The sequence below is a fragment of the Rana temporaria genome, chromosome 8 (genome assembly GCF_905171775.1).
Source record: "Rana temporaria chromosome 8, aRanTem1.1, whole genome shotgun sequence".
In the NCBI taxonomy this organism is placed as follows: Eukaryota; Metazoa; Chordata; class Amphibia; order Anura; family Ranidae; genus Rana; species Rana temporaria.
The window spans coordinates 55,853,818-55,867,494 of record NC_053496.1 but is presented as its reverse complement, the minus strand read 5'-3'; the positions used below and the strand labels follow the sequence as shown (position 1 = coordinate 55,867,494).

Sequence of the window (13,677 nt, the reverse complement as noted above, 5' to 3'; positions counted from 1 at the left end):
CAGCTGTGTTGACCATCAGGTGTTGTCTCGCGTTTACGAGGCACGTTTATGTAGGTGAGGGGTGGAAATGTACATAAAGGGGCCGGATTTTTAAATGATGGGCAGCGGTGGGGGCGGATTTATTTATCGATGGCCAAACAAATCTGCAATCTTTATTTAATATAGAAAAGCCGCCCTCCAGTTGACTAAACTTGCCCCGCAAGCATCCAAAAAGAATAGCAGATAAAGATTTATTTTGCAGATTTGTTTGGCCATCGATAAAAATTCCACCCCCACCACTGCCCATCATTTAAAAATCCGCCCCCTTCATGTAAATATCCGCCCCTTACGTACATGAACGTGCCTCGGCAAAGCGAGACAACAACTGAACGTAAACTGCGGCTCCGTACTCCGCATGCGCGGGCAATGCGCAGTTCCACCCGGGCATTTTTCGATAGGGGGCACTTCTCAACAGGATACCGGGACATGTACACTCTAACTCCTCACGCTACTCTCTCTCCACCACTAGTTTGAGTTTATTTTCATGACTCCATTTACTACAACAGTTTTATATATGCCTGAAGTTCAGCATTAAGCTAACTCAATGCAAATCCACATTTCATGTTTTATTACCAGATATAAATCTGTATTAAATTGCACAACTTTCTTTTTTGTTTGTTTTGCCCGCCAAAAGGTTTACCCCTTTTCTTTTTTTTGCTTTTTGGCACTGCATTACTTTAAATGACAAATTGCGTGGTCATGCAACACTGTACACAAATTAAATTTTATGTAATCTTGTTCATACAAATAGAGATTTTCTTTGGTGGTATTTAATCACCACAGTTGTTTTTGTTTTTTTGCGCTATACTGTAAATTAAAAAAGGCCGACCATTTTGAAAAAAAAAAATTCACTTTCTGCTATATAAAATGTCCAATAAAAATTGTTAAGAAAAATCGAATTTCTTCATAAATTTAGGTCAATATGTATTCTGCCACATATTTGTGATAAAAAAAAAATAAGCCCAATAAGCATATATTGATTGGTTTGCACAAACGTATAGTGTCTACAAACTATTGTGTGTGTTGTGGCGGTGGGACCCTCTGCAACCTTATGGTTTACGCCAGATTTTGGAGAGAAACGCATGCTGATTGCACAGCTGTGTATGGGGCTATTTAGTTCTGACCTGACTATGGCTCAGGGCCCCACCCAACAGACAGGAAGTCTGTTCTGGGACTCAGGTGGACTCCCATCCCTCTGAGAGGAGTCAGAGGCTGCATGGGTGCAGCCAGAGCATGTATGTCTGCAGGAGGCAGATGTCATTGGTGATAGAGCAGCAAGGCGCTGATCAGGAGTAAGCTAGGAGAGAGCTTAACTCTAGGAAATTCAGTTTGTTCTGAGGAGCAGATCTAAGGCCTAGGCTAAAGGCCTGAAGCAGCCGGATGGCAAGAATGAAAGCCATGAGGCTAAAGTATTGAGTATGCAAGATAACAGTAATGGTGGAACCCCTTGTGAGGGCTACTGATGTATTTGTGAACTTTTTTGTGCTTTTAAATAACAGTGGGCTACCAGGCCCTTAAAAATTCAGTTTTGGACTGGCGTACTCACTAAAAAATGCACCTACCGCTGGAGTCTGATCACCCCAATCTTACAGTGTATATACTGAAATGTTCTATACTAGTAATGAAAGTGATCATCGTTACAGTAGAACAGTGATAGTATGGCGGGCAATCTGACACTTTTGACACCTTTGTGGAAACCAGTGACAATAATACAGTGGTCAGTGCTTTAAAATATGCACTGTCACTGTACAAATGACACTGGCTGGGAAGGGGTTAACATCTAGCGCTATTAAGGGGTTAAATGTGTGCCTAACCCTGATTGGTGCATTCACGGAGTGCCGTTTTTTATTCCCAAAAACACAGGCGCACATCCCCGCTGACAGGACAGATGTCGGGTTTACATTCACAGAACTCTGTCCTTTCATCCTCTTTGCCGATCAACGGCAGTCATTGGTCGGGACCCGCTGATCAGCTTGTGCACTGATTAATCACAGCGCAGGACTTGCAAATAATATGTTGAGCAATCTCCATATTGGTTATGTAAAGGATAAGTACAGTTTAAGGCTGAACTTGATTAGTTTGTTTTTCATGTAAAAATGAACACAAACAACCCATGAACCCACAAATCTCAAACTGATTATTATTTTTCTACATGGTGGAAATGTATTTCCTGCAAATGATCATTAGGGAGACGTAATCAGTTTGAATAATCACATGCTGTGGTTGACAGTAAATTGCTGTGACATCGGTGTAAAACCTAGCACAAATGATCAGAATGACAAATAGTTTTAGGAAAATGTATTTGATTTTCAGATGGCAAAATTATTTGCATGCTGGAGATTGTCTACATTGCTTTTGTTTAGTTGAATCTTCAGCAGATCAAACGTTTTCTGTCTATGGCCAGTCTGAGATCTTCATAAACTTCCTTGCCCCAGTTTCAACCACGATAATCCACTTATCCTATTGTTTAATGCCAACTATTGCTGTGCAGCCCAAAGCCACCACAGACTTTGCTCTGTTGCAGCCAAATTCCTACCACTCACCCTAAAGCCTGGTACACGCTAATAGTTCTAACAGCTCTGGGTTGGAGCTGCTGTACAAACAATCCAACGTTAGTACAGTGATCTCCCCCACTGAGCTGTTATGTCTGACAGGAGGACGGCCCCTCCCGCCAGAACACTCTGATCAGCGCTCTCAGCCATTGGTTGAGAGCACTGATCGGAAGCCGGTTGTCTGCTGGTTTTTCAGCATGCTAGTCCGACAGAACCTGGACAAACAGCCAGTTTCTGTCGGACCGGCTGCCATACACAGGGGCCGAATGTCAGCCGGGTTTTATTGAACCAGCCTGTGTTGCCTGATGTTCGGCCCGTGTGTACTAACTAGATCTTTGCCATGGCATTTATTCCACTTGCGTTATGTCCTAGGTTTTTAGTGGCGTGATCTCTGCTGGAGATGAAGATCCGCCCCTTTTGAGCTTTGAGCTTTGAGCTTCCTCTTAAGCAAAGATCAAATGAGCAAGCTACTTTTGAGTATAGGTCTGCTTTAGGTTTTCCATGCCATTCTTCTTACTATGTCATATACTGGAGGCTGTTGTGAGTTCTTTATTGCTCCTTCTCTAGCAATCCCTAGATAGCAGCAGTGAAAACTGTGCAAAGTCTGTATTCCACCTGCCTGTTAATGACAGTATCTCGCCTTTCCCAATCTGCTGGATTTTATTTTCTTGTTCAGTTTATTTATTTGGATTTTAAAGCAGAGTTCCATCCAAAAGTGGAACTTCCGCTATAAGTACTCCTCGCCCCCTTACATGCCACATTTGGCATGTCATTTTTTTGGGGTGGATTGGGTTCTTTATTTTGAAAGGGACTTCCTGTCCCACTTCCTCCTTCCACCTAGAGCACCCCCTAGGCGACTCCTCCTCTCCCCCTAGGCGGCCCCTCCCTCTAAGTGATCTCCTGGGACACGTGACTGGTTCCAGAAAATCGCCTGTCCACTCCGAGAGTGCAGCACGATTCGCGCATGCCCGGCTGTGAAGCCACAAGCTGTCACGACCAGGTGCCCACAGTTCCAATGGAGGCGCCGAAGAGAGGAGGGGGGAGAGGAGCAGACCTCCATACGGCCGCATTGCTGGACCATGGGACAGAAGAAGTGTCTGTTTATTAAAAGTCAGCAGCTATACTTTTGTAGGCGCTGACTTTTAATAAACAAAAAATTGCCTGGAACTCCGCTTTAATGAAAAGTTGTATATAGAAGGATTGCCTTGTAGAACACAAGAAGATGGCAAGTAATGCTTCAAAAACATTGTTTGTAGTACAACAGCATATTAAGCCTTTATAACAACATTTAAAATAGAAAAAGGGGGAGACGGGGATAGGGAAGGGTAGGGGGTTGGAACATAGGGGGGTTGGATAGGTGGGGGGGGGCACTTTCAAGGTGTCTGAGGAGACTACATTAAACAGTATAGTTCTACATGTAGCAGTAATGAGTCCAATCCATTTGGATGGTGATTTTAATCCCAGGGTTGCCAGATTGCCAAGTATTTGTGCATGGTATCTGGAATTCTGCCTTGTTTTCTCTTGAAGCATAACTTGGGTAAAGCTGCCCATACATACCGTATTTTCCGGCGTATAAGACGACTTTCTGGATGCAAAAACATGCATCCAAAGTCGGGGGTCGTCTTATACGCCGGGGACGGTCTCCGTGCTGCCAGCGTCAATGATTTAAAAGACGCTCCTTCTCCTCAGTGTTCTGTGATAGGCGGAACACAAATCTTCCCAGCAGCGCCTCCGTTCTGTGTTCCTCCTATCACAGATGCCTTCTCATCCTCGGACGAGATGAGAAGACGTCCGTGATAGGCGGAACACAGAACAGAGGTGCTGCTGGGAAAATTTGTGTTCTGCCTATCACAGAACACTGAGGAGAAGGAGCGTCTTCTAAATCCATTGACGCTCGCGCTTGCAGCACGGAGACTGTCACCGCCTGCAAAAAAGTGAGTGTTTGCAGTGATTGCACAAGCACAGTGGGGGCAAGTGATGGCACAGAGAGGGGCAAGTGATGGCACAGAGAGGGGCAAGTGATGGCACAGAGAGGGGCAAGTGATGGCACAGTGAGGGGCAAGTGATGGCACAGTGAGGGGCAAGTGATGGCACAGTGAGGGGCAAGTGATGGCACAGTGGGGTCATGTAATGTAATGTAATGTAATGGCACAGTGAGATTTGAAAAAGCCTGTTTCTGTCAGCGGTTCTGGCTACCCCTCAGCTTCCAGAAAGACTAGTAAGAAGGGGGTAGTCTTATACAGTGAGTATATCCCAAAATTAAACATTTTCCTGAAAAATTAGGGGGTCGTCTTATACGCCCAGTCGTCTTATACGCCGGAAAATACGGTAGATCAAAATTCAACCAGTTCCGCAGTAAGGGACTGAATCCATGGATAGTTGTGCTCGTTCATGAGAAGTCAAATTATTGATTGCCGCTTTGCGAATGGGACTGCTGGAAAATTTTAATTTAATCAGCCAATAGGCTGCTGCGCTGTGTATTCTAACAGTGGGGAGAGGCAAGAAAGTCTCTCTGCTGTCAGAATACAGAGACACATTGGAGATGATTCCTGCATTCATACAGAATGTGTGGATGGGAAAATTGAGTCAGATATTTTCATTCGGCTGGCTGAACAAAAAAGACTGACTTATGTATGGGTAGCTTAACACTAGACCTGGTTTCTGTAAAATTTAAAGTGCTGATCCTCCAAGCTTTAGCTACTGCTTGTTTGCAGTCGTCAGAACATGTATCAAATGTGAGATAATTAGGTTGGGAGACCATATTTTGCATGAAGGGGTACTGTGGATCCCACATATTGTGTTGTGAGCATGCTGAAGACCTTTGACCAAAATGTCCTGCCACAGAAGTTCTTATCCTTGTATTTACAAGCTGCCAAGGAGTAAAGATTTTATATACATTTTTGCTGCCAGAGCCTACTTGAGACTTCATTGTTGACTATATATGGTTCCAGTCCTCTTGTCCTCTTCCTTCAAGTCGTCTTCTAAGTCTAGGGTCCATATATATATATAATTTATTTTTTATTTTTTTGAAAAGTCAAAGGAGGTAAAGTCTCTCCTCAACCGTAAATAATTCTTAATATTTGTGTCCTGTGCTGAGGTAGCATGCGCCTTTTTGTAATTCTGTTTTTCGTTCTAGTTACAGGCAAACATTTTGACAAAATTTCTCCTTGTTGCAAAATTATCCTATGAACAACGAGATTTCTCAACAGCCATGCAGATCCTTGGAGGGCTGGAGAACCTCATAGTCCGGCAGCTCCCGGTTCGTTTTTATCTGTTTGCTTTGTTTGACAAGTTGTATTTCTGATTTGTGCACAAATTCATCAAATTTTATTTATTTTGAAGGCATGGAAAAATTTACCTTCCAAAGTTTCTGAAATTCTGGAAGAACTAAAAGCTGTTGAGGTAACAAACATATTTTTTGTTTCTTTTAAATTCAAAAATAGAACGGTTCCATTTTTGGGTTTTTATTTGTTTCAAGAGATGCATACAGATGCTTTGCAGCTTGGCTCTTTACTCTAGCCATCATCTCTGCTCTGCCCCCCCACGCTCAATGGAGCACTAGGCTGTGGAAGGGGCAGGAGCGGCTGGCTCAGGCTCTGGGCGACTCACTGAAAGGCTGAACTGGGTCCCGGTCCAGGCTCCTGGGTGTATCCCAACCATGTGGTCGCGATCTTTCCCCAGCCTGGACCAGCTCTGTCACATTAGCCATCAGGCTTTAGCCTGCTGTTGCCTGAAAACGAGCTTTGGCTTTACTTCTCCTTTAAAGTGGTTAAGTCACTGTCATATAATTATATAATCATGTGTATTTCCTAATCCTGTGTGCCCCAGTCTGTCCTTTTATAAAAAAGAATTGTCTATACCTGATTTTTAGAGCGCCACTTGGCGCTCAAGTGACCGGCCAGCTCTCCCCTCTCCCGATCTGACAGCTAGAGCAGGAGAGAGCAGGCTGGTCATGTGAGCGGCGCTCTGAAATCAGGTATAGGCGACATTTTTTTAATAAAACACAGAGCCTGGGGCACACAGGATTATATAAAGCATTAAAAGTTATTTCAGCAGCAGGAGGAAAAGGGGTGGGCACGGTCACAAGCTGACAGGCCGGGAGGGGAGAGTAGGACAGAGGAGAGCTGTGGATGACAGAGGCACTTAAACTGACCAGTGTCAGGGCTCAACAGCCTTGATAAACTGTGGTCAGTTTACAGGGGGGGGGCAAAGCCAGGTAGGATCAGCCAGGTATTTCAGGTGTTACAGGGGGCCAAATTACACAGCATAAACACTGTATAACATGCTTTAAAGGAACAGGGTAATTTGTTACCCTAATAAAATTAAATAAATACAAACATTTTAAGCACTATGTTTGTAAATTCCTAAAGAAGACAACAGTGGACCATGCCATGGGTAAGTTTTTAAATGATTACTTGTAGTTTCTATCAGAAGCCCATATGATAAGGTGGCAAAGCAGGAGCACCAGTTAAATAGGCACAGTGTGTTGTCGCCCTAAAACTGGCTTTACACTAGTAGGATTTCCTAAAAAATATTTCGTTTTAAGAACAAACTAAATTTTAAAGTACTTTTTAAACAACATTTGTCCAGTCATCGAATGTAGAAATAATTATTCATACGAAAGTTTGGTCAAAAATTCACTAGGGTATAGCCAGATTTAATGCCTAAACAAGGACCTCATTAAACTGTTGCAGGATATATGAGATTTTAGTGATTGGGTTTATTGATAATTTACACTGACCAGCCATAACATTATGACCACTGACAGGTGGTAAAGTGTATAACATTGATTATTTCATTACAATGGCACCCTTAGAATGTGTGGAATAATATTAGGTAGCAGAAGAATATGTCCCTGAATTTGATGTGTTGAAAGCAGAAAAAATGGGCAAGCATAAGGATTTGCGACTTTGACAAGGGCTTAAATTGTGATGGCTTGACAGGTGGGTCAGAGCATCTCCAAAACTGCCGCTTTTGTGGGATGTTCCTGGTCTGCTGTGGTCAGGACCAAAAGTGGACCAAGGAAGGAAAACTGTTAAACCTGTGACAAGGTCATGGGCGGCCAAGGCTCCCCATGTGGGGAGCAAAGGATGGCCTGTGTGTTCTGATCCAATAGTAGAGCTACTGTAGCTCAAATTCTCTTAAATCCGTGAGATATTTTAGGCAGCAAGTTAACATATTGTCCTTGAAGGTGATATGTTGAAAGCAGAAAAAATGGGCATTCTAGCTTGTTGCATATGGGGCTGTGTAGCTGCAGACCGATCTGGGTGCCGGAGCTAACCCATGTCCACAGACAAAAGCACCTACAATGGGCATGTGAGCATCAGAACCGGACTACAGAGCAATGGAAGTAGGTGCCATTGAGCTGTTGACTTGTCCTGCATACTTGTTGTTTACTTGTCCTCTCTAGATCTCCATCCAGTTGTTCATCTGTGGGATGTGTTGGAAAAACAAATCTGATCCATGGAGGCCACACCTCGCAACTTTCAGGACTTCAAGGATCTGCTACTGACACCTTGGTGCCAGATATCATGGCTTTCCTTTGGAGTTCTAGTGGTGTCCATGTCTCAATGGGACAGGGTTGTTTTGGTGGCAGAAGGGCGACCTACTCAGTTATAAGTGGGTGGTTATAATGTTATGGCTGATTGGTGTATGTTGAAGCTGAATTGGATGATAATTTCCTGTAATTTAGCTTTTTTCAGCCTCTTAATATCATCGCACTTCATATATTGCCCAATTATAATCCAGTCCTGCCAAAATGTCAAGTGTGGGTGCTGATTACTGAGCATCTGATGTATGTTGGTGTTTGTATCAGTGCCTTACCTACTGCTTATTTCATTACAAAAGTATGTCGTTCCCAAGAAAGGTGTCTTTGGTTTATTTTTTAGTGTCTGCATTCACATATGTTTTTCATAGTATGCTTATAACAGTTTTCTGATCTTTCTACTCACCAGGTGTTTCTGAAGAGTGACAGCTTATGTCTCATGAAAGGCGACAGATTCAGAACATTGCCCACAATTCCTTCGGCTTACCTCTTAGCGATGCACGTTCAGCAGCTTGAGACTGGCGGTTTCACCATGGCAAATGGAGCATTTAAGTGGAATAAGCTAAGGTGAGGCTTACATAGTTGGAACTATTCTTTATTTCAAAACAGTGGCTACATAAATAATGGTTTAGCCTGTAATGCCGCGTACACAACGAGAAAAATGGCATGTTTTTAATTGGTTGTGAAAAACGGTCGTGTGTAGGCTCCAGAGCATTTTTCTCGACGAGAAAAATGGCCATAAAAAATTTAGAACCGTCGTTTTTCTCGTCGTGAAAAATGGTCGTGTGTACGCTTTAATGAGGGGGGGGGGGGGAATGTGCATGCTCAGAAGCAAGTTATGAGATGGGAAATTAGCATAATCAGCCCAATGGGTGGCGCCATTCGAATGAAACTTCCCCTTTATAGTGCCATCGTACGTGTTGTACGTCGCCGTGCTTTGCTCGAGCATTTTTTCACGATCGTGTGTATGCAAGGCAGGCTTGAGAAAAATGTCTGTTTTTTCGTTTTGTTTTGTTTTTTGGGGAAGCCCATAGACGTCAATAGCTGTGCAAAAAATGCATATAGTTTGTAACATTTCTTCAGCGGCAACACAGACCTTAACAAAACACTTTTATTTTTTGGTATAGATGGGGGGGGTGAGAACCCCTGACAAGTGATTGGTAAGGAAAGCATCCCAAACATATGTCAAGTTCAGAAGTTGATTAGATTAAGTTGGCTTTAAGTGTTGTCATTTTATTGAACATAACGCTTAATAAAATCAAATTCTGGACTTGCCAAATGTATCTGGTGCTTTCCTCGCCAAATACCAGTCTACACACTTTTGTTGCTATCTTTGTCTGAACTACAAACATTTCCTGAATTTCTGTTGGGCCACTAGGACAAGAAGTGAGGGGGGAAATCTTCCCAGTAGGGGGACACAGTAGTAAACCTAAATGTGATTATAACCTTCTCCCAGGATGTCCGAAACCAAAAATGTTTTAGCTGGAGTTAAGCCTCAGGGGTGTGCGCTGCGCATCGCAATGTCCCAGGAGCTTGTCCTATACATTGATCAGCAATTACTTTATGACCACCCACCTAATATTGAGTAGGTTTCCCTTTTGCCACCAAAATAGCCCTGACGCTTCGAGACATAGATGCCACTAGACCTCAGAAAGGTATGCTATGGTATATGGCACCAAGCCATCCTACAAGTCCTGTAAATTTCGATGTGTGGTTCCATGGTTCAGATTTGTTTTTCCAGCATATTCCTCAGATACTCAATTCGATTGAGATCTAAAGAATTTGAAGTCAACACCTCAAACTCATTATGTTCCTCGAACCATTCTTGAACCACTTTTGCAGTATGGCAGGACGCATTATCCTGCTGAACGATTGCACTGCCATCAGGGAATACGGTTTCCATGAATGGGTGTTACTTGGTCAGCAGCAATGTTTAGATAGGTGGTATATGTTAAGTAACATCCACATCAATGACAGGATCCAAGGTTTCCCAACAGAACATTGTCCAAAGCATTACACTGCCTCTGCCAGCTTACCATCTTCCCATACTGCATCCTGGTGCCATTTCTTCCCCAGGTAAGTGATGCACATACACCTGGCCATCCACGTGATGTAAAAGAAAATGTGATTCTTCAGACTGGACCACCTTCTTCCATTGCTTCGTGGTCCAGTTATGCTAACGTGCCCATTGTTCTTGCTTTTGGCTGTGGAGACGGGTCAGCATGGGCACCCTGACCGGTCTGCAGCTACACAGCCCCATACACAACAAAGTGCAATGCCCATTTTTTTCTGCTTTTAACTTCTCACCTTCAGGAACAACATATTTACTTTCTGTGCATTATATCCCACTGACTTTCCAATGCCATTGTAAGGAGGTAATCAATGCTATTCACTTAGGGTTGATCCTTGTTTATCACACTGTTTCAGTATCTTGTAATGTATATCGCACAGTTTCAGTAATATGTCCTACATATCTCATTGCCTCTGCAACCTGTAATATAGCAATTTTTTTTTTCCCCCAATAGGAATATTGCAAAAGTCATAAGCCAAGTTCACGCTTTTCAAGAAATCCCATACTCCTTTGCTTCAGATCAAGATTTTCAGTTTTACCTCCGCCAGCGCATTTCGCATTTCAACGAGGCCGATATCTCCGCTTTGGCAGCTGACAACAATGCCAATTTCCATCATGTAAACTCTGAGAAGCATTCTCGTAAGATCCAGGACACGCTGCGCAGAATGAAGGCGACGTTTCAGTGAAAGCCATAGACAGCACTTTACATTTGTCTCCCTTCAAGAGAACCAAAGAGCAAGCTGTAGCTAAGGTTCCGCGTTCTGATTGGTGGTCAGTGGTATTGGCAGATTAGCGGCACTGGTGATTGAAGGGACACAAACACTTACAAAGGGCTCATGCAGTAGAACAATATCTGTTCCCAGCCTTTCTTGCTGAGTAGATTTTGCCCCATTGCAGAGTGCAATAATTTCTAAAGCTTGCCTTGTGTGTGCAGGTGATCATGTCTGTGTGTTGGCCAAATCTTCTAGATCTCCCATTTTGTAGTTCATTGCCATCCCTTAAGAATGAAATAATTTTGTAAGGCCAAAAGTACTTTTCAGGCTGCACCTTTAACACAACCAGATGTAGATCACTACTGCAGCAAGAGGAAAGACCGGGGCTCCTATAAGACGAGAGGGGTGAAGATAATGCAGGGAGCTAGGAAATGTCAGCTGAAACTTGACTGGCTGCTATGGACAGCTTGTTCAAGCAAACTGCATTCATGTGCCAGGCTTATTGGTTCCTTAGACTCATTTCTGTAATTGAAGTGTAAGGGACCTTACTTCTCCGCTGCATTTAAAGGCTAAACATATCGGGTGATGTGATAGGCACCCAGTGCAGTTCCTATGTCGCCGCATTTGCTGTGCGGTTAACTGCAGTCCATTTTATGGTGAAGAAGTAGCATCTCTGGAAGTACTCTAAGGGTGTGTTCATCCTCGTGTGTCTGGGAATGCATGTGTTTTATGTGCTTTTGATCATGCGTTCATACGTGTGCTTTTCATTCATTGAGCAGTTTGTGTATTTTTCTGCATGTGTTTTATGTCTGTCATTTTGGAATGAAAAAAAAAAACAGTTGTCTGTTACTGTTATTACATGCACTTTGAAAAAAGCACTGCGATGTGCGCGATGCATTTTTTACTTTCATTATAAGGGAGTGAAAGGCATGCAGGGAGGGAGGTATTTCTAAAATGTCTTGATGTGAAGAATTACACTTAACACAGGTTCCTATCCAATCCCAGTTGCAGATTCCCTGTAGTAAGGAGTGTACAACTGGAAGCATGTAAGATTGTGGTGTGCCCGCTCTTTAATAGGTAATGTTCCACCCCAAAAATGCAATGAAAGTATGGTCTCCAGTATGAGTGTTGGGAGCACTTGCCAGGTGTCCATACTGAAGACAGAGCTTTAAACAGAATGGCCCTAGAGCAGTGGGCATCTACCCTGTCCTCAGTGCCCACCAGCAGGCCAGGTTTGCAAAATAACTGAAATACATCACAGGTGAGATCACGTACTTCCCAGTGATTGCAGTATTCTAGTCTGCATCTCCCCAAGGTAATACATAAAATCTGTCCTGTTAGTGGGCCATGAGGACAGGAGTTGATGACCACTACCCTAGAGAGACAAGCACTTGATACTTCATTGAATCAATGGGACCTGCAGCATCTGATAGCAAGCTGCAACCACTTTGAAAGAAACGTGCTTCTGTATTCAGAGTGTACATAAAAATGCAATTCTTATTGGACAATATATATTTGTGTTTTGACTGTTCTTCGGCAAAATGCTCACAAGTACCTTTCTCCTGGTTTCAACATCATTATTCCCAATCAACCCTCAACCCTTAACCAGCTTCCTATGACACTTTGGGGTTGATTTACTAAAATTTAAGAGTGCAAAATCTAGTGCAGCTGTGCACAGAAACCAATCGGCTTCCATTTTTTTCCTTCAAAGCTTACTTGAACAAGCTAAAGTCAGCCTAGGTTCGCACTGGGCTGCGGGAGTAAAGCCGTGCGAGTTCAGTTGGATTCGCACAATTTCAATCCCGCCTCTCGGTCCTTATTTAGGTCGAAATCACACTAAGTAGTACAGAAACTACTTTTGAAATCGGTGCAGCGCCGCACAGGCGGCGTCGCACCGTTTAGGACGGTGCCATTGCCGGCAAATGCCACAGTTTTGACATGCGATTTGACATGTCAAAACGCACCTGTGTGAACCAAAGCTTAGAAGCTGATTGGCTACCATACACAGCTGCACCAGATTTAGTAAATCAACCGCTCTGTGATCAATACTGGTTTAGTCTGTGCTGTAATAGTAATCAGTATACATCAACATTTCACGTTGGGCATTCAATAAATTTCATCAATCAAATGGTATAAAATATGAACAAAGCATATCCCTCCATAATGTGTACCTCTGCTATCAGCATGAATCGCTTCTGACAAGTTTTCCTGACACCAAGAGAAAAATGGTCAAAGGGGAGGGACCTTCAGGTTTGCAGGCATGTGGCAGAGGTGTGTGAATCATAAAACTGGCTGGGCAGAATTGCAAACCTTTTTGGCCGATGGAGCATTTGACTTCGGTCTATAGAAATATGGTTGCTACAGATGACTGTGCTTTATCAGCTGCTCCTTGCTGTTTGTACCGCCTTCCTAAATAACATGCATCATTGTCGTAGACCATGTGCGATACTAGCAGCTAGCAAGATGGGGAAATCGTAGACCATGTGTGATACTGGTAGCTAGCAAGATGGGGAAATCGTAGACCATGTGTGATACTGGTAGCTAGCAAGATGGGGAATTCGTAGACCATGTGTGATACTGGCAGCTAGCAAGATGGGGAAATCGTAGACCATGTGTGATACTGGCATCTAGCAAGATGGGGAAATCAAAGTGCAGAGTGAAACTTCCCAAATTCATACTCTTGTACTAGAATAGATTTAGTGTGAGCTCTATTTTTGACAGAAGGCAGCAGTAAAAATATTTAAGAGTGATTATAAA

At 43.2% G+C, this 13,677-nt stretch overlaps 1 protein-coding gene across 1 annotated transcript in view; it reads left to right on the top strand.

The window, feature by feature from the left end:
• The window catches only part of KNDC1 (kinase non-catalytic C-lobe domain containing 1), a 176,570-nt gene extending 164,719 nt beyond the window's left edge, over positions 1-11,851 (top strand). The window contains exons 27-30 of the mRNA XM_040361822.1: positions 5,728-5,850; positions 5,934-5,993; positions 8,546-8,703; positions 10,662-11,851. Of these exons, the coding sequence (XP_040217756.1) occupies positions 5,728-5,850; positions 5,934-5,993; positions 8,546-8,703; positions 10,662-10,893 (573 nt within the window). The 3' untranslated portion in view covers positions 10,894-11,851. The remainder of the gene's footprint in view (positions 1-5,727; positions 5,851-5,933; positions 5,994-8,545; positions 8,704-10,661) is intronic.
• The last annotated feature ends 1,826 nt before the right edge of the window (positions 11,852-13,677 follow it).